We start from the raw sequence: 26,217 nt of genomic DNA, 5'->3' as shown, positions 1-26,217 counted from the left end.
GTTTATGAAAGCACTCTCAGCCTCTCACTAGTCAAGGGGATTCTCTGGTACACGAAAAAGGAAAAGCGAATTCTCCTTGGCTTTCCTTCTATTCTTTTCTGTTCCTCAGTTTCTCTCTTCTCTGTATCCCCCTACCTTCATGTAACTTCCTACCCTAAGCAGCTTTATCTCCACCTGATAGATTTATGAGAGAACAAGAGTCTCGGGGAACATTTAGAAATGAAAGAAAGCCTTAGATGAGAATTCTTATGTCAGTGGAGGAGTGGTGTGTGAGCCAGGCATTACGGACCCCTTACACCTCACATCTGTAGGGCACTTTCCTCTGAACGAGGCACAAGGATGTATTGTACGACACAGGGAATATAGCCAATATTTTGTAATAACTGCAAATGGAGTGCAAACTTTAAAAATTCTATTAAAAACAATTTTTTTTTTAAAAAAAGCACATTGTCTGGCGTGACTGATCAAGACAGGAGGCTCCAAGAAACACAGTCCTTCCTACTTTGCCCCGGAAGTAAAAGGATCCCCCTCCACCCCTCATTCCCTTCCCCATCAAAGGAACCCTGAATAAATGGCAGGTTCTGGCCTTTAAAAAATAATAAAATAAAATCAGAATCTTCAAGAAGGGCAAAGGGCCTTTCTCTTTGGAAAAATCCTCTAAGATCCCAATTTCTCTCCCTTCCCCTTGGAAGAGAGAAGACAAGAGCTCCTGGGCAGAAACCTCGGAGATCCTGAGGCTCTGAAAGCGGTGACAAGCTTTAAACTCCAGAAAAAGACATGGGTGAGGGATTTCACTCTAATTTAGAAAAAAAACACAAAGTAAAAACTTTAAGTCTTTCTCCCACAGGTAGGCTGCAGCAACTGCATTCTGTCAACTGATCATTTTCCCTGATGCTTAATCTGAATTTTTCTTGTTTAATGTAAAACCATCCATTTTACCCTTTCCGAGGGGTGCCTCCACAGTGTTTACAACCTTTGGAATGTTTGTAACTTGTCACGTACCCACCTCAGCCTTTGTTTGGCCTACTTTTCTAATTTTAGCTCTTTCAATCGCTCTCATCTAAAGCCTGTCCTTCCTGGTTTCTAATTATGCTACTACCAAATACTTTTTGATGGGTGGTGATGAATATCAAAGAAATGAAAAACGGACTTGTGCCAAGATATTTGCAAGGCTCAGCCCCTCACCTCTTCTAGGCCGTTACTCAAATGCACATTCCCCTAAAGCCTTCCGTGTCCCCTTGGTTTAAAATCAATGTACACAAACACAGAGGCATATGTCCACAGGAACATAATGCTCCTGTACACTCTATAACTCTTTCCTGCTGATTTTTCTCCACAGTACTTACTCCCATCTAGCCTACCAGGCATTTTACTTGTTTATATTGTTTGTTCCACCCACTAGAACATAATCTCCATGAAGGTGGAGAGTTTTGCCTATTTGCTCACACAGTGTCCTTAGCGCTCAGAAGACTGCCTGCATTTAGTAGGTATTTATCACATGAATTAATTTCATGAACCCCTAATACCATTTTAATGAGCAGAAATGGGGCCTCCCCAGTAGAGCTCTCTTAACAGTGCTCCAGCAGTGGTGAATGAATTACAGTCCCAAACAAACACCAATGGCTGGCACTGGACACCTCATTTGCAAAGCTGTGATGTGAAGAGATACTTTGTCTCACCTTCCGTGATGCCAAAAACTCCATGCCCTTAGCCACTTGGAAGCTGTAACAGATGAGATGTTCCAAGGTCAGGAAGTTCTTGTACACATCTTCAGAAACTGTCAGAAGATGCAGGAGGACAGAGATTGGTATTTCGGCCAGAAACTGTTTGTAAGTTTGATAGAGCAATCTTCATTTTAAAAATTGGGAGTTAAATTTCAGGAAATAGAAGCAGACAGAAAATGCTTCTATCTTCTGTAAGTATGCTGAATCCTGGTATATTATTAGCCTTCATCATACCCCTTAGCAAAAATATTGGTTTTTCCATTTTAGCCAAATTGGACGAACAAATCCAGGAGGCAAAATGGAGGAAAAACTGGCATAGATAACAGGGGGGTAAAAGCAGGCTTTTACCAATTTGCTGTTTAAAGTGTTGTGTTTTTTTCATATACCCAGAGGGATAAACAATAGTTTTCATATCAAGAACTCTAAAAATAAAACAACAATATCCAGGGTCATTGAATCTTTTCTCTCCAGGCTTTGTCCTGGGACAAAGGCCAAAGGTCAAACCATAATCTACAATGGCTAACTAAAAATACCGGAAATATATTTACTTCTCTCACTTTTAAACTGAGAAAGGGCTGTAAACACATTAAATCTGGCCTGTGAGGATGCTTTTTTCCTTCAAGGATACGAATGAGAGACGACAGGAACATCGAGAGAAAGGTGAATTTACGTAAATTTGTGGTATTTACTTCCGGGCAACTAGTACAAAGAAACACTAAGACATTAATGGGCGTTTCAACCATGATCTCTTAACTTTGGTCAGATAAGATAAGACATGGCTTCTTTCCTGAAGACAAATACCAGAGCAAATGAAAACTCAGTTGTAATAATAACCTTGTAAGTATTAAAAAGACTACGGAACTTTTTCTCAGTGACTTTCTATGTTCAGGGCTGGAGGGCTCTCCATGAATAATTAGTGAAACTCTTTCATTTTCCAGATGAAGAAATGGAGGCAAAATTCTGGGCCAATGCCCCCTCTACTCCGACAGACTCCCTCAAGCCCTTGGGTTTCCAGCTCTCTGGCCACCATTTTGTGAGAGAGAGGATGGGGCAGAAGTGGCTCCACTCAGCGTGCACCCAGTTATGTGAGGTCCAGACAACCTCCCCACACTTTTCTAGACCAAGTTCTAGCCTCACACTGCCTGCTTGGCTTCTATGGGAAAGAAGTCAGTTTTAAGTTCTCTCTGTGGCCTCATGTCAAAGGGAACAGAAGCAGGTTTCTTCCGCTATTTCATGATTGAATTCTTCTAAGCTCATGCCTCAAGAAGACCCAAATGTCAGGAAGCCCCATCTCTACCTCCACGGAGCTGTCTCTGGTCCTTCTGAGGGAAGCAGATATACAGTGTATCCTGAAGCTGGAAGAGGTCCTGAAAGTTAGGCTGGGAACACAGCTCCACTCATAAAGAGCACTAAAATATCATTGGAAGCATAAGTGGATAAAGAAAAGTGTATTGACCGAGACTCTTCTGACGAAATATGGAAGACTTGATAAGCCACTTGGGGTAGAAACAACAGATACCTACACTGCCTTGGAGAAGGTTGGGTATGATTAACTGAAGGACTTCTGTTGTGCTGGTGAAGCAGACAAGGGGGGACTGAACCGCTGTGGACAATGGGGAGGCTGATCGAACACCAGAGAGCCTCCTTTGCCCATCCGGAAGATGGCGCTGAGCCTCTCCTGCTGACAAATGTTGAACCAAGATTTGAAGAGCATTGGTTCGACTGTTGAGATCTGCTTAGCCCTCCTGGGGGACCGAGATTTCTCAGGCTAGCCATGCTCTGCCTCATCACGTAGCCTGGGTTTAGACCTTCTGCCCCTCACTTTTGGGGAGACTGAATGAAAGCCTCCTAGAAATTTAGGTCTCTTTCAAATATTAGGTAATACTGGACTTTTCCAGGACAAAATTCATTGTAACACCCTGTCACCTCGTCTGTTCCTACAAGAGCATGCATTCGGTACGGGGGAAGCAATGGCAGGTACCTTCCTCTTCCTCCACATCACTGAGGGATTTCTCCTCAGCAAATCCGGAGCTGGCTGAGCTCTGGCTACTGGTGATGCTGTCCAAGCGGCGTTTAGGATCCACGGTGATTTCCCCAACATATTCTTTCCCTTGCCGGAATCGTGCCCCTTTAGTCTATAAAGAAACCGATGAACAAACTCCTTGAACACCAGAAAAATCTCTCCAATGTAGTTAAACTATAGAAACAATTGCAACTTTTAAAAGAAGATGAGAGACATCAATTTCAGGATCATGGAATCTCTGGGCTGAAATTTTGGTCAAGCGTTCTACATAATAGATTTTCTTCCGTAAAGCCTGTCTCTTTTCTAGCTTAGAGTTAAGGGCCTTGTTACAGGTTTCACTCAGACACACTTCCAACATTAGGGCGCTTTTGACACTGGGATTGACACTCCATAGGGCCACATATGGCCAGGGCAGAGACAGAATAATCCAGAACTGTCCTTCCACCTGTCATTCCCTACCCTTAATCACACCCACCTTCCCCTCCTTGGCATCATCTATAATGGGTCAGTAGATTAGAGTCACAAAAATAAAACATGAGAAGTATGTGTCCTCTAGAAGGTAAAAGAGGAAGTTACAACAGCCAAGAGGTAACATGAAAAGATTCCTCACAAAGTCTTTGCAGAATTTTACCAAAAAACTTAACCTGTACCAACTCTGAGTTTTTCTCCATTTTACAACGTGACCACAGTTGAGTTAGGAAATGACATACCTTGTAGGGGACAAATTCATTTCTCTTGCTCCTTAAGTAAGTTGACAGGTTTCCAAACTTGCAGAATTCCACAATCACCATGAGTGGCCCTGCAGACAGCACAGCATACCAAGAAGAGAAAATGTATTTGTATTTTCACTCGTTTCTCACCAAGTGTTTAATATATCAATGAGCTAGAAAATATCACAGAAGAGGCTACACCCTTTCACTGGAAACAGGGTCATAGAAATCAGCTGGCTGCAATTTCCCTTATATTGTAACTTTTCTTTTTCCAAAAGGCAATTCCACAGAAGATGAACCAAAATTTCAGAAGAAAACCCACCCACTTGCTTTTCAACACAATCACCTGAGATGACTCCATTTTAGGGGGGACTACTCTTAAAGTCCTTTGTTTTCAAATTTGGGGGGAAGTTTACTCTTCTCCTCTGAACACCTATTACATAAGTAGCAAACTGTATTATAATGATGTAGTATTTTTTAATTCACGTTCTAGAATAATTTACAGTGCCCATTAAACCACCATGAAATATATTTATATACAGCAATCTGCCAAAGTTTCCTAAGTTAAGGAAACCAAGGCCATGGGAGTTGGGTGGTTTCCCTCAAATACCAGCAGAAAAGTATATGCCAAAATCCCACAGCCAGAGCCATCTATAGACACTCACCCCCTGGCTTGGTACAGGCACCAAGAAGATTGACCACGTTGAGATGGTGGCCAATATGAATGAGGATCTTGAGTTCAGACATGAGGGCTCGGTGTTCACTGTGTGTTGCTCCTTCTACAAATACAAACAAAGAGGGAAATCATACATAGGCATGACCTTAGGAGGATTAATGCCACACTGTGTGCATCTGTGCAACTTTCCCTCCAGGGATAATACAACTGTAACCCAATTGACAGGCTAGCTGCATTAAAAGACAAACATAAATTATATTTTATAATTCTAAATCGAATTCTTTAAGTGCACCCAGAATGTTTGATATTTGAAGGAAGCCATTGTGAGGTCTTTTGCAAAGTGGAGAATACATCTGCAAATGAAATCATGCCCAGATTTTCTCCTTTTACAAAACTGGATTTTCACATATCAGGTTTACTATGCTTCTTAGGGCCTGATTATTTCAGTGCTTCCTCGTAAGGAAGCAACACCATGTATTGCTCATGCGTTAGGGGCTATGCTGGAGTTCCCACCAATCTGTGCCGAGCAGGAACTTAACAAGGGCCAGCTGGCAAAGCCAGTTGGCACATGAGGCCGATGAGGCTAAGACTGTGAGTTTGATCCTGTACAGACTGGTACACTTCCCTCTAATTCACAGACATGGTCCACACCTCAGGCCCTGATGAGCCACCTCAAAATTACATACTCCTCGGCCACAAGGGAGAAAAGGCAAAAGGAGAGAGATGCCTTCAAAATGCACAAGATCTATTGGCAAAGGGTCAGTAGCACTGTCTCCATCAATGAAAGCACATCACAATTCTTGCAAAGAGCTTTATACGCATCACCACCCCAAAATTAAAAAGGCAAGACCAGAAATCCACTACGATTAGGCTTAACAATTGTTTATGAAACTTTTAATTTTAAAAATGTCCCCCTTAATCCTTTTTTCCCCAGCATAACCATTCTTATTTTGCATATTGTCTTTTATATGTGAAAATCTTTTACATATTCCAATTCTAGGGAACATGCTGTTTTTTGCATGCTGCTATTTTTACTTATTACATCAAATTTCTTTTTCCGTTTCTTTTTTTTTTTTTTTTTTTTTGTGATATGCGGGCCTCCCGCTGTTGTGGCCTCTCCCGTTGCGGAGCACAGGCTCCGGACGCGCAGGCTCAGCGGCCATGGCTCACGGGCCCAGCCGCTCCGCGGCACGTGGGATCCTCCCAGACCGGGGCGCAAACCCGGTTCCCCTGCATCGGCAGGCGGACGCGCAACCACTGCGCCACCAGGGAAGCCCCTTCCGTTTCTTGATGGTCTGTAATTATCTTACTAATGCACTACAGTACACTGAGAAAACAGTTTTGATGTAACCAAGGTATTTTTTTCCTGTAGCCGGGCTACTAGATATAGTTGTACAAGCTGTGATCTGTGCAAGGGCTCCCAGGCAAGGTGGGGTGGTAGGGGAGCTCAGATCCATCCCAACTTTGCCTGCCAGGCTGTGGACCCTGGCATGAGTCTATAAAAGAGGAAATTTTTATCTAGTTTGTACAAAAGCATCGTATAGCCTGGCTGCATGTTTGGCTAGTGGGCCCACATAGCCACAGAGCCACTGATACAAGCCTTTCATCATGTTTAAAGATGGGATGAAACAGATAGAGGGATACATCACCATAGAATTTTGCTTTTACCTTTCAACATTTTGACAGCCACTGTCTTGCAGGTTGCTGCCTTGTCAATTCCAAAGGCATCTGCTTCAATCACTTGCCCAAAGGCACCACGGCCAAGAGGCTTACCTAGAGTCAACGACAAAACAGACTTGGACTAGCTCACCACCAAAGCGATAGGCAAAGATTCTGACTTGATAGGGTGACCATACATCCCAGTTTATCATGGACAGTACAGTTGACCCCCTTGTCCTGGCTTAATGATTTAATACCTCCCTCTTCACCCTCTGAATGTCCTGCTTTGGGTGATTACACAGGGACCCTACTTCTAAGTGACTAAATGGACGATTACTCAAATTCACGAGATGGAATGAATTTTCTGAACCAGGATCCAACATTTAAATAGCCTAGATTTGTCATCAGCCTAAAAGAGGAAGAGATGGCCTGGTAAACCCAATATCAAATTCATATCACTTGAAAACACACCTAGTTTCAGCCGGTCTCTGGGGAATTCCCATTTGCTGGCATCATAAGGCAGGCGCTCACAGCGCTCATCCAGGGGGAGCTCGTCTGGATCCATGACGATGGATAAGTAGCCCGTCTTCAGTTCCCCTCCACTGGCCTGGAAAGCATTGCTCCTTCCAGTCACACACACCCTGTTGTCTGGCTGTTGTTCTCTGTGCTTGTTACTGTTGTTTATAGAAGCCCCATTCTTGGTGTCTCATTTTCTAAATGGCTCATAGTGTGTGAGAGTAGTCCTATTATCATTCTGCTCCCAGTGTCCCCTCGACCCCCAAATGAGCTCAGAATTTAATTCTTAAATCTTAATTACACTAGACAGTCCAAGCCCATTTCTTCTCTTGCTGCTTCTATCAATTAAAGCCCAGTGGTCTAGCCAAAAGCAAGTGGGTAAGAAGGTTATTGTATAGAAAGAAAATTGCACCTATTGAGCCAATAACAATGGGAAGAATCAACTCAAAGAACCCCAGTCAGCTTTCATTAATCATGAAAGCCAACGTGCATGGGACGGAAGGGAAATTATTTTGTTACCCGCTTAACGGTCCGTAGAACGATGACAAGAAGTAGCCAGAAGAACATGGCAATCACTGCAGTGCCTACTAGAATAATGACTTCCAAGTTTGTCTTTTCCTGGGCACCTGGAAAGACAAAAATGAATAAGCATCAACAACTGGAAACTCATACCTTTTGATATAAAATAACAAAGTTCCACACTAAAGCAAAATCTCAATCTTACCAACTCAGGAAAATCCTAGACAATAATAGTCACAACCGTCTAACTTGAATGGAGTTTATAATATTCTTAATGAATAATTTAAAACATTGCAAAACATTGCTCATGAAAACTTCCAACAGTAAAATTCTAAAGTAATTAAGAGAGAAATATTAATGTCCTAAAAGACAAACAGAAAGCATTTGGAAGCAGAGCAGACTTTGATGGAAAAAAAAAAAAAAACAGATCGTGCTCTATAGAGAAGAAAAGTATTCTATTTGGGGAAAATAAATGTTTGGTTTTATGCTGTTGGTCGATATTTTGATCTGTATGGAGTTTGCGGAAGGACTGTCGTAGGGAAATAAATGTAGTCCTTTGGCCAGAGAGCTATTGGTGACTAGGCACCTACGAGATGCTCACCACTTTAGATATGTCATGTCACTCAGTCTCAATAACCCTCAGTTTTCAGATGGAGAAGCAAGCTCAGAGAGGTTAAGCTACTTCATCAAGGGCACACAGCAAGTTGATGGAATGGTCAGGAGTTAAACAAGGTCTGTCCAACACTGGCTAACATTTCACTACCCCATCCTTGTGTGGCAGGAGCCTCAGTGAGGAAAGAGAAAGAGCTGAGGTGAGTGCCTCAGGCGTGGCCTGGCAGTATGAGTTTAAACATGCTCAGGAAAGGAAAGAGAAGAGAAAAAGCTGGAGGTCAGCAAGGAAAGCTGCGGATGTTCAGGACTCCAGAGGACAGCTCTGAGTGAGGAAAATTAAGCCCAGAGGAGGCTTTCAACCAAGAGTGATTAGCACAGTGGTGATAAGGAAGCAATTATCACTTAGGGTCTCCCATTGGATGAGTGCAATGTGAATCAAACTGGGCCACAAGCTGTGAGAGTGGCTCAGGCAGCCTCAAGAAGACAGAAAGACAAGTAATTAATTAGTTAGCAAAATAAGAGTTATAGTTGAGAGACAAGCACCAAGTATGCTTGGAAGTAGATTTTTGTTTCTCTGGTGGTCTTACTGAAGGAATTCTCTATTTATACATAGAGATTTAAAAGTCTGTTTGTTCCTACTAAAAAGTTCAAAGATTCAACTGTCTATATAAGTTGGTGCATTAATATTCCCATATGAACATTTGGGAAACTAGCAGGAGCATTAAATATTTACCTCTTCCTTTCTTAGTATTCTCTTCCGGTGAGAAGTAAATATAATCTCTGTGCCAAGGTTACCTAGTTAGGCCTCTTGGTAACCACCTGCAGACAGCTAACAGAGCTGAGGCAAAGCATGGGAGAGAACTGGAAAGTCTCCCGTAGGATTTTGCCTAAAACATGAAACACTTTGAAAGTGACAAAACCACCATGTCACTTGAAATCTTTATTTGCAAGTGCAGTTTACAAAATGGTAATAAGCCTATAGATTTGAAAAGAAGTCAAGGTATTGAGATGTAATACTTGGCAACATAGATTTGACAGACTAAAGGGACTAAAATCTAGTCTTTGAGAGACAAATTAGGATGAGTGCATAGAAATCCATCAGTTCCTCCATCTATCACCACCCTTCTCTTTTCCCCTTGCATACCATTCCTTCACCCACATAATACAGTTTCACTGTCCCCTGATGGGTTATTTTTAAAAAGACATAGGAATACACTTTTGAAGATAAAATATTCTGTCACAAATTCACCTTTCCCATCTGAGAAAATGCCAGATTTCACATCATTCCTGCATACACATTTAGATAAGAACCCCAAATTTTCCATTTCAGAGAAGCAATGGTCTATTGCTTACAAATGAATCTTAATTATCTTTGGTCCAATAAAACCTATGAACCTTTGTGACTATCTAGATAGCACTGACTTTCATGACTAGGCAGCAATTCTACCTAATAAATATAGAGGCATAATTTTCATAACAAGTTAATTAAGCCATTCATACGAAGAAAGAATCAGGGAAAGGAGGACATTCCACCCGCCTGGCTAAGAATTTTTCCACAGTGAGAACTGCGGGGATAGAAATGTGATGAGAGCAGAATTAAAATAACATTAATTATGTTTTCTGGTTAAAATAACATATACTTATAGTAGAAAACATACAAAGTACAAAGAATATTAAAACCACCCATAACCCTCCTGCCCAAAGTATATGAGAATATATAAGATACAAGCTAATTTTTTTTTTTTTTTTTTTTGCGGTACGCGGGCCTCTCACTGCTGTGCAACCATAACCCTCCTGCCCAAAGTATATGAGTATATATAAGATACAAGCTAATCAAAGTATATGAGTATATATAAGATACAAGCTAATTTTTTTTTTTTTTTTTTTGCGGTACGCGGGCCTCTCACTGCTGTGGCACGTGGGATCCTCCCGGACCGGGGCACGAACCCGCGTCCCCTGCATCGGCAGGCGGACTCTCAACCACTGCGCCACCAGGGAAGCCCCTCAAGCTAATTTTTTAATTAGCTGATTGTCTATGAATTCCCACTGACCTTCCACTATGAAAAACGCCTCCACTTTTGCACACCCGAGAACACTGCAAGCCTGGCAGGTGTACAGGCCTTCATCCTCCTTCCTCACCCTGCGGATAGTTAGGTTCCGGTTCCCATCTTTTAGCACGATGCCTGAGAAAGGGGGAAAATGATGGTTTTTATTTATGATGTGGTCTGGTAGAGTTTTTCAGGACAAAAAAATTTTTTAATGTAAATGTTTCCCTTTATCTTGGGCTATTATCTAACTCTAAAAAGAGTCATACAGGGTCAACTGCTGTCTCAGCACCCCTGGCTTCCACGAGAATTCAGCAGGCTCTGAATACTCGGGTTCCAAGTCTATGAGATGAGCCAGACCATGGACAGTAATATTGCTTTCTGTTCTACCTAAAACAAATCAAGAAACCATATGGATTTTATACTGTATGACACTTCTATGTGGAATCTAAAAAATAAAACAAACTGGTGAATATAACAAAAAAGAAACAGACTCACAGATATAGAGAACAAACAAGTGGTGACCCGTGGGGAGAGGGGACAGGGGAGAGAGAGGCAGGATAGGGGTAGGGGATTAAGAGGTACAAACTACTACGTACAAAATAAATGAGCTACGAGGATATATTGTACAGCACAGGGGATACGGTCAATATTTTATAACTATAAATGGAGAATCATCTTTAAAAATTGAGACTCACTATGCTGTCCACCTGTACCTTAAATAATATTGTACATCGATATACCTTAATAAAAATAAATAAATGAGTAAATAAATAATTTTTTAAGAAAGAAATAATATGGATTTTAGTTAATATCTCTAGGAAAATTCTGCAGCCAAAAAGAGACCGACATGCTCTATTCACCTGAATCTTCCACAAGAGTCTCATTATCTTTAAACCACGTAATCTGTGGAGGGGGATTCCCAGATGCTGTGCAGGAAACTTCGATGGTTTCACCAATACTTGTTGTCTGGTTCTCCAGGTTTCCTGTGATCGTGGGTGCCATGCGCTCTACACACACACACACACACACACACACACACACACACACACAAATCATAGGACATTTAGTTATAAGTTTTGAAGTGGTTTTCGTATCAGTAAACTATTAAACCATTTAGTAAACTGTTAATTTACTAAGCCGAAAATACACAGAGGTTGATAACTGGAGCATTGTTCATGGCGTAAAGTTAAATGAAACAAGTCAGTCAGTTCAGACACATTACTGCATCTCTTTGAACATTCATATTAGTGATTCAAGCTGGTAATCACATCACAAAATAAAAGTTGTCACCCTTGACTTCCCTCCAAATAAATAAATAAATAAATTCTATCCAGTGACGCACAAGAATTCTGCCATGTTTCTCTTGGAAAGTACATAACTTCAGTGTAATTCAACAAAGAATGCCTTATATTTATTTGGTCGTTTTTACAAAACTCATTTGTCCTGTTTCTGTTTTTCACTATCAACCCTATGGTGGGCAGTATTAGCCTTACTTCGCAGATGAAAGGGGTTAAACAACTTATCACAGTCCTTATAACTAAGTAAACAGTTGAACTCAGCATTTCCACTAAAACACAGACAGAACAATGATACTCTAAGGAAAGTCAAAGATTTTTAAAAAATGAAGCCCATAGGTACTCATTTAAATGTACAGGACAACTTTAGATTTAACCTTTCCTACAAATCATCAAAGTGCTGTGGAAACATCTTGTCCAAACCAATTGAACATCGAAAAGAATCCTGCTGAAAGAATCCACTTCAACATTTAGCAAAATTAGATTACCTCAATGGTGAACTACGCTGGGACTTAAGCAAATGGACTCTAGTCTATTTCCAAGAATAATTTTTGGAAAAAACTTGGGAGTCCTTAAGAGAGCAAACCAGCTCATTGTGAGCATGTATTTCCTGGGCATGGCAAAGCCAGGAACCTCCTTCACATCTCTTTCTGAATTTCTTCATTAGCTTGAAACCAGACCAGTCACCAAGATGAACAGAAAAACCATGATCATATATGGGGTGTGATTTGAAAGGCCTTGGGATGACTTCACTCGAAAACATCTCTTCTTCTGACACCAGAGTCTCAACACTAGCAAAATCTATCCTAGTGCCTGTTTGAAAATACCTCTTAAAATATGTCAAGGCCTTTGAAAATATTATTCCTCTAAAACTTTGGTATAAATTAGTTTATCTGGGCAGTTCCCCCTTCCCGACAGTTAAAAAAAAAACAAACAGAACACATGCATCCTTGAAACTAGGAAGGGACACTACGGAGAGGAGAAAATGGAAGGAGATAGCACAGAGAAACTCCCCAAATTTGACTGATTTCCCCAGAGACAGAGCCGTGTCTGCACGGATTTTGTGCAAAGGCACGGGGTTAGAGGAGGTGTAGAGAGTGACTCGGTGTGGGATTTACAAAGCTTTCTGCTCCCTAAAATGCTCATCTCATTGACCGTGAGCTGTACCACAGAGGTACAGGCACTGAGTGCAGCATCCCTCCCAGAGGCTCTCACAGGTCTTAAACAACCCCATCACCACACTCTTCAGGCAGCAGATGTCTTTTCAAGCACGCAGTATGTGCCACTATGTTCTATGCCTGGAGCTCAGCAAGGAGTAAAACAGAAACAACCCCTGTCCTCATGGACACAGAGACCTCACTGTACTCCACAGCCCAGCAGTTGTCTGTGTTCTCACTCTGTCCACCACTATGAACTTCCGGCACCCTCCTAGCTCATGGTAGGCATTCACAAATATGTGTCTATTTAAATAACTGAATGCCCAAGAATGAGGCAGAAACTTCCCTGGTTTAGGGGAATCCCTTGCAGATAGTAGTGAGTGACCCCACCATCAGGGTTGGAAAGAATGGGGTTATTTTCTCTTTTTAATACATCACTTCACCATGATTAGCTTCCTTCTGACTTGAGGACTTTGTGCAAGATAAGTGCTGACCGGTCTACTTCATAAGCTGCTAGAGGACAATCTTCACACAACCCCTGAAAGCATTACATTTACGGCATCCCAACTGCTTCTGGATGGTCCAGAGTTACCTCCCTACCTAGGACTGTCAGCTGTCTGGCCACGCAATGTCTTTTCTTGGTCTTCCTGTCCTGAGCAAAGCAGATGTAGTCTCCTTGGTCCTGCAAGGATGCATTCTGCAGCTCCATGATCAAAATGTCATTTGTGCTATTAGAGATCATCGTGGCATTCATTCTCCAAAGAGCATCCAGGTTCTTGCAAACAGGTGTGGGCAGCTCTCCCACGTGGATGGGCAGAGCCTGTGGGCCAAGTTTGTACCACGTGAGGTTCTCAAACATAGTTCTGTCCGCGGAGCACCACAGAGACACGCTCTCCTGCTCGGTGGGCTGGGTGCCAGGTTGCAAAGTGATTTCAGGACACCCTGAAATGTAAAACCCATGCTTAGAAGACAGTGATTTAACTTGGGCAGCACACTATTGCTTCCTTGTTGCCTTCAGTCTGCGATAAAGCACCAAGAGAAGTGAAGCTCTGGCATTCCCAGATGATGGAATACAAGGAGACAACCGAACTGGACAATTCCAGATTCAAAATGTATTATTTTGCCAAAATACATTATTTCGAAATGTAAATGAATTCCTCAGATATATATGAAATCTCCACTTTGAGCTCTAAGCACGGTTTTTAAGATTAACCCCCCCCCCAATTCAAAGCAGATAATTATAACTTGGGATTTAAAAAATTAATTCCTCATTAATATATAACACTCACTGACAGGAAAGCTATGTTTATTACAGTGAATTAGCTCAGACTGAAATATTTTATTCCATCCAGTCAGCTAAAGCTGAGCCATAAAATTAAGATGAACAAAGTCGGTAGTATTGGGAAGGCACTGCTCCAATGTCATTACAATTGCCTCCCAAAAACCCAACCTTGTCAGCTGTTCAATAGCAAGCACATAAACGTTGACTGAACCTCGCTAAGCCAAGCACTGTGCTGCACTCTGATGACAAAGACAAAAATATGATGCAGGACTTGAGCTTCAAAAGCACGTGTGGGTCTTCCCTGGTGGCGCAGTGGTTGAGAGTCCGCCTGCCGATGCAGGGGACACGGGTTCGTGCCCCAGTCCGGGAAGATCCCACGTGCCGCAGAGCGGTTGGGCCCGTGAGCCATGACCGCTGAGCCCGCGCGTCCGGAGCCTGCGCTCCGCAACGGGAGAGGCCACAACAGTGAGAGGCCCATGTACCGCAAAAAAAATAAAAAAAAAAAAAAAAAAAAGAAAACCACGTGTGAACCCATGCTCCCTCTCCTGTGAAGTCAGATGTACTGACTTCACGCGAGCCCAGGAGCTAACTAAGGAACTCTCCTTTATGAACAAAAGCATCAATTAGCCATCCAACTCCCCTTCCTAAAGCCACGCCACTCATGGGAATGGCCAGGACAACAGAGTATCAGATAGCCCAGCCCCTGGAGAGCACTTACTGGTCACGTGGAAGGAGATAACCCTCTCTCCTCTCCCAGCTTTGTTCACTGCTTCACATTTGTACAAAGCGGATACATTGGCTGCTTGGATAACAAGGGTACTTACAGTCTGTGGAAAAAAAACAAATCACAGGCCATAAACAATGGAGGCTGTGTTTATGCACGTGCATTCAGACTAAAATTCAGCATTCCCACCACTGCTGCAACCTGCTTACTCCATTCAGACTCCAGCACTGACCACGCTCAAATCCGTGCAATTATCATTATGCTGGTGCAGCTCACACATCATACAAAATGAGTTTTGGAAACCATGGAATAAAGAATGTGCTTTAAGACAACATTACATACCTTTTCTCATTTCCATGTTTATAAAATCAGAATCACCATACATCCCATGTACAGAGTTAATGGCATATGTGTTTTATTTTTCTCTGATACAGTAACAATAAGTCAATGGTGTTTCTAAAAGTTAATGGTGTTTTCAAACTGACTTAACATGCTAGTATTTTATCATCCGATTTATTTGATGATCAATTGCCAGTATTCCTCACACATTGATATTATTTTACCCTGCTTTCACTCCATCCTTCCATAAAAGAGAGACAGATTTTCAAATTAAAGAACTTCAAACTCACTTTGTTTTTTCCTTCAATTAGGGCAAATTGATCTTTGTTGACTTCGATTTTGTTTCCCCCCTGGAAGTCCTCCACATTTCTCCATTCTTTACAGGTATGTGGGTTTGTCGTTAAGGCAGCTTGGCTATAAGAAAGAGGTAACATGATATCATGACTTAATTTTTCTTTAATTCATATCAATAGCAAGGAAAGGAGTCAGACTTTGGTTATTACATTCTTAGAAATAACTTCCAACGCACCCTACCACGTTACAAGACTTGGCGCCAATTAAAAATAGGCCTCAGCAATAAAGGAAAAGGTTCTAGGTAGATTCATTCAGGATACAGGAGGGAAGCAGCTATTCTGGGAACAAACCTCCATTCATAAATTGGATCGACAAGACAATTCAAGTTAATTTAGTTCAAAGGAAGGCAAGGAAACTAAGAAGCCATTGGGCTTCTTAATCTCCCTGGGACTGTGGCCTTTGTGTAGGAAATGGTCAGCATCTGAGGAAGAAACTAATAGAGGCCATCTCAAAAACAACAACAGGAAGTGAACTGCTTAGGGTGGTGGTGGGTGACTTGTTTTTTTTCCTAAGGATGTCTGGACTTGTGTTAGGACCTGATAAGCCGGGCCTGAGGCTCCAAGGTCTACCGCTCCCTTGCATCCATCAGCACTTCCTCTGAGATGTACCTTCTCACAGATAAGGAGACTGTGGTATTCACCAGTTGATTGGTATAAGGAGAAAAACCAAAGACTGGCAATTAACAAAGTGAGCAAAGAAACTGCACTCAGAGAGATGGACATCAGGGCCAACCTGAAGAGAGAGCTAGCTAATCTCAAAGCGGGATACCCCAAGGAATGACATCTCCTAAAGACGTAAGCACAGAGAAAGACGGAAGGAGATTAAGAGTACCACTTGAGGGATAACCTTCTTAGAGATAGTCTTCTTGGCTTGGAATGGTGTCATATCATAGCTTGGCTATGTCCATCCACAGAGGAATAGATAAAGAAGATGTGGTACATATATACAGTGGAATACTACACTGCCATATAAAGAATGAAACAATGCCATTTGCAGCAACATGGATGGACCTAGAGGTTATAGTACTAAGTAAGCCAGACAAAAACAAATACTGTATGATACCACTTACATGTGGAATCTAAAAATAAAACAAATGAATAAATATTTTTTTAAATGCAAAAGAGCAGGAAACAAAGGGTGTGGTCCTACTCACGTGGGCTGGTAGGTACACTCTGTTTCCAGCTGCCAGTACCAGAGGATGTGACTGGGGGGAGGAACGGCATAGACCGTGCACGTCAGCGTTTGGGAGGTGCCATACTGGTAAGAGTCCACGGGAGAGATCAGAGATTTCTCACCAATCTGGGGTGGGACTGGAGATGGGAAAGACAGCTTTTGAATTGTCAATCAGCTTTGAGGAATGGAAAGTAGAAGTTTTCAGCAACTAAAGCCTGTGTTTTTCCAAGCATAGAATTTTTGCCCCCATTTGCTTTTTTTTTTTTTTTTTTTCCCCATTTGCTTTTTCAAAGAACATCTAGATTTGGAAACAGGACACCTGACTTCTAGTGATACTCATGATAACAATAATAATAAACTAGTGAGTTGATTGAACAATAATAATAAACTAGTAAGTTGATTGACTTTGTGTCAGTCTCGCCACCCTGTGCCTCACCTTTTTCTCACATCTACATTACAGAGATAGTTCTCCTCATCCCCGCCAATTTCACAAGATCAGACAAGGCTCCAGGAGGAAAACAGTTGTGAATAATACAGCAAGTACATGTACATGTACTGAGCATTGTTCTAAGTGCTTTACATCAATTAATTCATTTACTCCTCACAGCCACTGTTATTGTCCTCCACTTTACACATGGGAAAAATTAAAAAGTGAAATGACTTGCCCAAGGTCACCCACCATGCCTGCTTCTCCATCTCTCCCTCCTTCTTCCCCTTCCTTCCTTTCTCCCCTCCTCTCTCCCATCCTTTCCTGTTTTCTTCCCTTCCTCCCTCCATTCCTTCCCTGTCTTTTCCTCCTTCTCTCCCTTTTTTCTCTCTTTTTTTGGCTCCAAAGTCATTAATGTGAAACTATCTTCTCATCACTACCAACCTAAAGCCTCAGATTATACTTTCAAACCTTGACTTCTTTTTTTATCTTTGTTTTATAGAGCAGGGTAAATGCTCGGGTGAATCAAACGTTTAGTGACTTCCTGGATGAATGAGATAGAGTTATTCACTGTCCATTTTTACATATTTATTTCTTGTTCCTTTCCTTCTCTCCACCCTACTTTTCAGCTTCCCAGCTTCTCTATACTCCCCAAACTCCTACTCCCAAGTGGCTCCTAAGTGACATTTCTGGAACCTGTTATCATTAAAATACTCCCCGAAGCTGATGTCCCAGCAAAGAAACGAAGCCAAGCTCAGCAGACATACAGAGCTTGGCAGGATATACAGGGAAGCACCTTACTGTCACATGAGAAGATCCTGAAGTTTTAATCTGCCATGACAGTAGAAAGCACAAAGAATTACAACAGAGAGGCATTTCCCAACCTGTGTTTGGAGCAAGATATTAATGGATGTATGGGGGAGGGGTGCTCTGGTCAAATAAGTTTGTTAAAGCCTTGGCTACTCTATGTCTCCCACCCACCACTGGAGAATGGCAATATACTATGTCCATCAACTTAGCATCTCCCACATTTACTTGACCATGATGCCTTTCTCCTCCCCACCCGGAGTACGTATCGTAAATAAGTATCTTTCAGTTTGGAAAAATAGAGTCCAAATCATTCTTAAATCAAAAACTTAATATCTCCCCCTTTACAGCCTCAGAGTCAGATCCCAGATTCCTGTTGAAAAAAAAATTAAAACACTTCCAACCAGCCAACAGTGTCCACCTGCAAAAGCCTTCTGCATTGGAAGCTGCCTGTGCATCCCTGATACATCAACCCCCAAATCAAACTAGAAGCTTCCCACAAAATTCAAGAAGAGTCTTAAACATTTGCATGCCAGGAGCACAATTCAAAGGTACTGCAACTGGGGCCTGATGACTGTCCCTGTGGGCACTCTTATGTCACAGCATCTAGCCATCGGCTGAAGCATCTACTTCAGGCTCGACTTCGACCACCAAATGGTTCAGGCGCATGGCCTCTTAAGCAAACATGTCCGGAGCATACTGTCCCACACCTCACTTCAGCCGCACTGTCCTGGATCATTTTTATACACCGGAGCTACTCAGGATGTAAGTGAGGCAGAGACACCAAAGGAATGGTGGCCTGGCTGTTCAGGAGGACATAATCATACTCTCTATAACAGATAAAGAGAAGGAAAACTGAATGGACTCACCATTCACAACCAGAGATACCACGTGGCTCTGTTTCTCCTTTGAAATGGGATTGGTAAGGATGACAGTGTAATTTCCCGTGTCTTTTTCACTCACTTCCATAATAGTCAGTACGTGCCCCACTTTAATTGTGTGATTGGACTCAATGGGTCTTCCATTTTTATACCTGTGGGGAAAAACAAATCCCAGAAGTGAGTCCAATCTAAGGATTTGCTTTCACGTGGAACAAGGCTTTGCATTTATTTCCAGTCGTTACCATTTTATTTCTGGAGGAGGGTAACCGAGGCACTTCACAGGGACTCTGACACGGTCTCCCACGGTGGCTTCCACCAAAGATTCCATGCCACTACCGAAAGCGACAAAAGGTTTTTCTGGAAGAAAATAAAAATCATTTTTCTCGTAAATGGCAACTTCTTATAAATGGCCATTTGGTTTAGTTTTTCATTTCAAGTGAAGAGTCAAAGACCTTGGGGGTGTGAGTCACTGCTGTTCAGAGAGTCCCCATCTCACCCTTCTACAGGTCCCACTCCAGGTTCTCCCTCACCTGTGGTCTCTGCGTTAGCTTTTCTCTCTCCGCCAGTCTGTTCCACAAGTCTACGGAGCACTCAAATCTCACTCAACTCAAGCATTTGCTTCTCTGTGAAGCTTTCCCTACGTCCCCCAGGGGACCTTGGGTGCTCCTTCTCCTCTGTTCCCATGACACCCTATACATACCTCCCATGTGCCCCAGGACTCAGTCCTCAGACCTCTTTACCAACACCTTCCTCTTGTCAATTACACATTCCTCCTAAATCTGTATCTCCTGCCCCTGACTTCCCTGGGTTCTAGGTTAATGTATTAAAGTCTCCACTTGTATATTTAGTGGGCATCTCCAAATGAAGCCACTCAACCCTGTGTCCCCAAATCCTACTCCTCTTCCTATCTTCCCTATCTCGGTTAAGAAAACTACCACTCACCTAGTTGCTCACGCTAAAAACGCAAAGGTCATCTTCCATTCTTTTTCTCTTATATCCCACAGCCAGGGAATCTACAGGCAAACCCTACTGGCTCTATCTTCAAAAATACATCCAGAATCAGGTCACTTCTGACCACCTCCGCTTCTACCACCCTTGTCTAAGCCACCCACCATCTCTCACCCGGATGACTGCAATTAGCCTTCTAACTAGTCTCTCTACTTCTGCCCTTACTCCCCTAAAGTATTTCACATTAAAATAACCCACATAGTGATCCTATAAAAACATAAGCCAGAGCATGTCTCTCTCTACTCAAAACCCTTCTATGCATTCCCATATTATAAAATCCAAACCCTTATGAAGGCCTATAAGTTGGATGCCATACAAATTATCATCTAAACTGAGACATTTATGTGAGTGAAAGAGAATCAATGGGACATTAAGTTATTATCTCAAAGCCCCACAGAAAGTAACTAAATACAGGTTTCACCAATTGCAAGGCCCATGCTTATTCAGGGAAGGCTCTCGGCCTTGCGATCAAATGAAAATTTAAAAATGATCTTAGATGATAACCCTCTGCTTATTATAGTGATAATAATAATAGCAACAACAAGTAATATGTAGTGAGCCCTTACTACATCAGCTCATCTCATCTTTAAAGTTGGGATTTGAACCCAAGCTACGCTCTTGACCTTGAGGTCAAGTGGTCTTCCTAGCAAGAGCTCAAAAACATCTTCTGAACGAGCAAAATAGGAATCACTAGCTGACCTAAATTTATTTAAATCATCTCACTTTTCAAGGCAGAGCATAATTCCAAAGGAAATCTTAGCTTACCATGGACCCTGATGAATGTGCTGTTCTTCTTGGTCATGAGCCCACTGGAAGCGGCACAGGTGTACCACCCTTGGTCACTCCGGGTTACACCATCTATAGTCAAGGTGCTCAAAAACTTCTTCATCTCACTCCCAGACTGGGTTTTTAGGTCCCGGTTTACAAGTTTCTTATGCTGATGCTGAAAAAGAGTTTAGTGAACTTCCAAAGTCCAGAATAACATTCCCTGGTAGTTTCTAGATACCCACAAAAGTCTTGGCCTTTGGTGAACACTATTTAATGCTAATAATAGATACTTCTGAACTTTTATCATCATGCTGATGACCAATACATTTGGTTTCAGGAGAAATAAATAGAATCAACCGAATCAGGCATTTTAAAACCTCACATAATGGGAATGAGATCAATATAAACTGCAGAAACACAAGGAAATACGACCACTGTTTAAGGAGAAGTGTGTCTCATGCCACCTCTTGAAAAGAAATTCCCTTAAAGGGAAAACAGATCAAGGACTTTGGAGAACAGAGAAATAATGCAACCTAGAAAGACATAATCCCCTAAAGAAAACTAATCTTCACAGCCTGGACAGAGTTCTTGCTTTTGCATCTTTTTTTTCCATGGGTGCTGTATGTCCTACAGTTCTCTTAAAATGTGTGTGTGTGTGTGTGTGTGTGTGTGTGTGTGTGTGTGTTAGTGTAAGTTAAGGCCCTTACATTTTATCTGGCCAAAGAGGTCCCTATCTCTCTCAAGCAAACTTCGTTGGAGCTTATTATCAAAGTATTTGGAGGTCTGGCTTTGAATTGTTAGTGTTACCTTCAAAGAAGGGTATTCCCAGTTGAAGTCAATCCCCACATTTAGTTCAGTTCTTGCCGTACAATTTAAGACGAGCTTCTCTCCAACAGACAGCTCAATTCCGTGAGGGGGGCTCAGAACCACATCATAAATCTTGTACCCTGGAGCAAGTAAATTGGAAAAACAGAAAGTGAGAGGGAAACCAAAATCTATAACTTGGCACACATTTTTTCAGACATGATGCAACTTCAAAACGTGCCACATCATTTTTCCCTGAGGGCCTCCCCAAACCTTGGTTAACTCCCAGGAAAATGGTCTACAGAGATTCACAAAGCAGCCCTAAAGGGATCTCAAAGATGTTGTAGCCCAGTAGACAGAAAAGCAGTGAAATCTGAGAATTCAATAGTCAATGGGGCCAGCTTTAATAAGTTACCAAACTTTCCATAAAATAGGTATAATTAAAAGATTTGACGCCAAGCAATGCTCTGAACATTGAATTTTCCAAAAAATATGTTCCCATAACAGAACTCTTATTCATCCTTGGTCTTGGTAAGGAAGGAGAAAAACCTCAGTTGCACATAGGTTTACTGGGTAGAGAAGAGCAGATGTAATGAATTGCTTAACCACAAATCTTGAAATAATATATTTCTCAGTATCTCTTGTCCTCCAGAATCTTAATATAAGAAGCTAATCTTTATTGTCTGACATTAATGATACAGAAGGGAATTGTCCTCTTACCTACAACCACAACTATGTACATAATAGACTGGTAACTTTCATCATTAATTTTTGCTTCACAGAAGACCATGCCAGCATAGCTGATCATGTAGCTGGGAATAGTGAAGCCTTTCTTGCTCTCCCAGGAAATTCTGTTACCATCAGGAACAAACCTCTTTTCTGGATACCTCTGGGTAGAAAAAGAAATACCAAATATTTAATCAAGTGCTATCCAAAAGTAAAAACCATGAACACTAAAGAATTCATCTTATTTTAAGAATACAAATTGGTTTTATTTATTGTCATTTTGACCCTTCCTAAAGTTTCCTTTAAAACTCACTGTTGACTTAACGTTATATAATGCATATAATATATATATATATATTTATAATGTATATAACGTTGTAAACAGGCTACCCATCTTAATACTAGCTTAAAATTTTGAAAGGGTAAGAGATGAAGAAAGAAGATGTAACTTACTGCACAAAGTGACACATTGAGGTTTGAAATGGTCCCCAGACACGGAATCACCACAGTTTTGTTTTTGTTCTCAGTGATGTATACAACTCCATGTTGGTCGCTGACAGAAGCAATAAACGGAGATCTGTAATCTAGAAGAAAATGTAATTCCATTAGTTAATGGCATTTACTAGAAAAGTGGGTCATCTTTCAGGTTCATAAACTCTAACCAGAGAAGTAAACTATTGGGAAAGACATTTCACACTAGGCAAAGGAATCCAGAGGTAGGTCTGCCGGTAAATATCTGGCTCCAAAGTTATGCTACAGGAGGGGGGTGTGTATGTGTGAAAAATCTGGAAGAAAACTCCCAGAATGAGACTGGCTCTTTTTGCACTGATGATCAACAAGTAGAGTGTACTTTACAGGTTCCACATTTAAGCAGATTGATCATTACAGTTTTTTCAAAGTGAGGGAGCATATGTCTTCATTTTCATATACATTTTCATATGCACTATACATCTTTCACGTACATAAATTTTAAAGTAAATTTAAAGTTAAACCTGTATAGTTTACCTACTGAGTTTTATTGATGTTAAAAAATTCATGTTCTCTCTCTTAAGGCAAATAGTGTAACTGTCATGAAAATAGGTTAATGGCTCCCAAAGATTCTTTAAAGAAATAACTAACCAGTTTTAATTCAATAATTCAAGACAAAGTTTCATGTGAGTATTTTAAGATTGTGAAGACTAGATATAAGATTCTTTATATAATAATGTTGAATAGTTAAATTGTTTATGTTTACTGTTTAATTGCATTCAGTTTAAGATTCAGCAATCATTAATATCTTCAATGACAAAAACCTGAAAAGCCACCATGGCAAAGACTGAGAAAAAACAAAAGATTTTAATGCCGTTCAAACACTGTTCGTATGATGTTAACATGCTGCTGGGAAACGACTCCTTTTCCCAGAGACAGAGTTGATGGGTGTGAAGCCATGCTTGAAATCTCAGAGAGATAATGGTTCATGCCACTCTCCCCAACACACCTGACCAAGCATTTTCAGAGCTCTTCAGGATGGTTGGTTCAAGTAAAGAAAGAGTTAATTAAACCAAAGGGGAGAAAAGCAGCTAATTCCCTGCAACAGCAGAAGTTTGATTTCCCTCCCAGATGGAAAGCACAGAAAGGCAGCCAATCCAGCCACCACACGCCATAGCCATTATCTTACGAGACCAAGACCCACTTCCCGGCTCCATCCATTGCTGGAGGGAATGGGGTCAGAAGACTAAGGAAGTAAGGTGGGGACCAGAGGGGATATTAAAGGACCGTCCATAGGGAATACTTCAATGTTTTCTTTTCCACTGTTAAACTTCATGACCAAAATCTTGGACAACTCACCTCCTAGAACACCAGGCTTAGACAGGAAGCAGAATTTGATGGTATACTCAAAGACAGGCAGTGTACAAATAAACAGTGCTGGGGATTGCTACTTCTTAATATTACCTACTTTTCATCTGCATGCTACAAAATATTACACAGCTTGCTTACAGAGCAAGTCTTTGGAAGCTAAATTAACCCCTGGACGTAAGACTAAAGCTATTCAGTCAATCAATTCTATTTCAGTATCCCAGAAAGAGGAAATAAACAAAGAAACCCAAACAACCACCCATCCTCTCAAAATAAAATATTTACTGTAACTCATGAAATGAATTTTCACATGTCTCCAGGTTTCCTGACTTGGGGAGAAGGAAATAACGAGTTATTATGGGAGAGGTTCATCTTGTAGTATTTCCAGACAGCCTGAAAGCAGGAAATCCTTGCAATCTTCTGAGAAAGCCTGATCTCCCAAGACTGCCAGATCAAAAGGAGCCAGAAATTCTCGAAGATCTGAGCCTTGTCTCTTTCAACTTCTGCAGAGGGGAGGAGGAGAGCACAAAATTCTACCTTGGATTGTGCTTACCCTGGGCAAAAGTAATTCTCAAATATTGTGCAATCCAGGAGCAACATACGTTATTTTGATGTGGTGTCCATTCTTCCCTGCACTGACCATATTGCACTACTGAAACGCAAATGGAGATATGCAAGTATGTCTCCCAAAGCTGATGAAATTCCTGTTCTGTAAAAGATGCTTCTGGAAAAAAGTCTAAGCCATCTTCACCTGCTTCGAATTCCCTGGGATGTACAGAGGTATGTAAATGTATAAATAAAATGTCTAAAAAGCTCATCTTTACCGAAAAGAAAAATATTTAGTATATCTAAGCAAAATACTATACTATAGACTTATACCCACCCAAGGTATATGATTCATATCTCATTAGTTAAGTCAGGTTTTCTTAAGTTAACATAAGATTTTTGAAACACGAAGGAAAGAATAATTCAGATTATAAATGCTAAATCATGTGACATGGAGTTTACCCTACATGGATGTTAAGTTGGCCTCCACAGTGTAAATCCCAAATTGCAAACTATAGAAAGATGGAGCATGTCATCCAAGATCTCAGACCACACAAGCAAAGGAAAGAAACACTGTCCTCAAAAGGCCTCTTGAGACAGTGACTTTATTTGCACAAGTGTATGGAAATTGTTTTTTTATAAAGCGTAAGTGGGAAAAGAAAAGTTCCTATGAACAAAAAAAGCTCCAGAGCCCTTGGTTGATTCCCTGTGCATTCTTGGGGAAATCTCCGAATCTGCTGTAGATAACCTATCTCTCCACAGAAACCTCTCCATAATTCCCCCCTGAATCTTCCTTTTCGAGGATTTCAGGGTTTTTTTTTCTCAAACATCAGAAGACTTCTTATAAATCTCCATTGCCAACTGTGAACACAGATTTCCCTTAGAAATAAAGATCAGAACCAAACTAATTGGGCAATAGAGATGTAGCAAGGCCCAAGCTGCAGAACAAATCACTGAGTCTTGTACTCAGAGGAGGCCTTGGGAGAGAAGAATTTTGTAGATTCCTGTTGGCAGAGGGCCTTTAGAGCGAGCCTTTGTTGTCCGGATTCTTCTTTGCACCTATTGTGTTTTGTAACTGGTAAATTAACTTGGGAATGAATTCCATTTAACCACTTACCTTGAACATACACATAGACGACGGAGGCCATGTCAGTGTCCCGGTAGAAGCACTTGTAGGCTCCAGTATCATTTCCGATCACTTTTGGAATGGTGAGCATCTTACAGACGACGCTGTCACTGCAATCCGTTAACTCCACTCTTTTCTCAGAGCCGCTCTGATTGTTGGGCCAGAGCCAGTCCAAGTCCCGCTGACCCCTGAAAAATTCATTCCAAGCAAGTATTCAAGTGAAATGCCTATGAGGCTGTTTCTAAGAAAACAGGTTTAGTTCTCAAACTTATACAAACTCCTCAACAGACCGATTCATAGCCTTCTACCAACAATGACAGATTATACGGACAAATGACAAAAAGCCAGAGTCTCAGCTTCAGAAATCACTTATAAGGATCCCCGAGTTTTCTATTACTTATTTCATTCAACCAACAAATATTTATTAAGCACGTGCTATGTGTCAAACGTTGTTGAAGACGGAATACAGCAGTGAAC

The 26,217-nt window shown here is 41.4% G+C and overlaps 1 protein-coding gene across 5 annotated transcripts in view; it reads right to left on the bottom strand.

Annotated features, from left to right (window-relative positions):
* KDR (kinase insert domain receptor) overlaps window positions 1-26,217 on the bottom strand; it is a 45,512-nt gene that overhangs the window by 13,245 nt on the left and 6,050 nt on the right. For all 5 annotated transcript variants that reach the window (XM_007121132.4, XM_028491831.2, XM_028491829.2 and 2 more), the window contains exons 3-22: window positions 25,732-25,928; window positions 22,686-22,816; window positions 22,227-22,395; window positions 21,510-21,649; window positions 20,700-20,877; window positions 19,169-19,283; window positions 18,915-19,078; window positions 16,792-16,948; window positions 15,575-15,698; window positions 14,940-15,048; window positions 13,540-13,881; window positions 11,348-11,494; window positions 10,491-10,622; window positions 7,828-7,934; window positions 7,264-7,399; window positions 6,802-6,906; window positions 5,123-5,236; window positions 4,458-4,546; window positions 3,706-3,859; window positions 1,680-1,777 (exon numbers count right to left, since the gene is read on the bottom strand). In XM_007121132.4, coding sequence (XP_007121194.1) covers window positions 1,680-1,777; window positions 3,706-3,859; window positions 4,458-4,546; window positions 5,123-5,236; window positions 6,802-6,906; window positions 7,264-7,399; window positions 7,828-7,934; window positions 10,491-10,622; window positions 11,348-11,494; window positions 13,540-13,881; window positions 14,940-15,048; window positions 15,575-15,698; window positions 16,792-16,948; window positions 18,915-19,078; window positions 19,169-19,283; window positions 20,700-20,877; window positions 21,510-21,649; window positions 22,227-22,395; window positions 22,686-22,816; window positions 25,732-25,928 — 2,908 coding nt within the window. The remainder of the gene's footprint in view (window positions 1-1,679; window positions 1,778-3,705; window positions 3,860-4,457; window positions 4,547-5,122; window positions 5,237-6,801; window positions 6,907-7,263; window positions 7,400-7,827; window positions 7,935-10,490; window positions 10,623-11,347; window positions 11,495-13,539; window positions 13,882-14,939; window positions 15,049-15,574; window positions 15,699-16,791; window positions 16,949-18,914; window positions 19,079-19,168; window positions 19,284-20,699; window positions 20,878-21,509; window positions 21,650-22,226; window positions 22,396-22,685; window positions 22,817-25,731; window positions 25,929-26,217) is intronic.

The sequence above is a fragment of the Physeter macrocephalus genome, chromosome 7, assembly GCF_002837175.3.
Source record: "Physeter macrocephalus isolate SW-GA chromosome 7, ASM283717v5, whole genome shotgun sequence".
In the NCBI taxonomy this organism is placed as follows: domain Eukaryota; kingdom Metazoa; phylum Chordata; class Mammalia; order Artiodactyla; family Physeteridae; genus Physeter; species Physeter macrocephalus.
The sequence above is the reverse complement of the archived record's forward strand: the minus strand, read 5'-3'. Positions and strand labels throughout refer to the sequence as shown.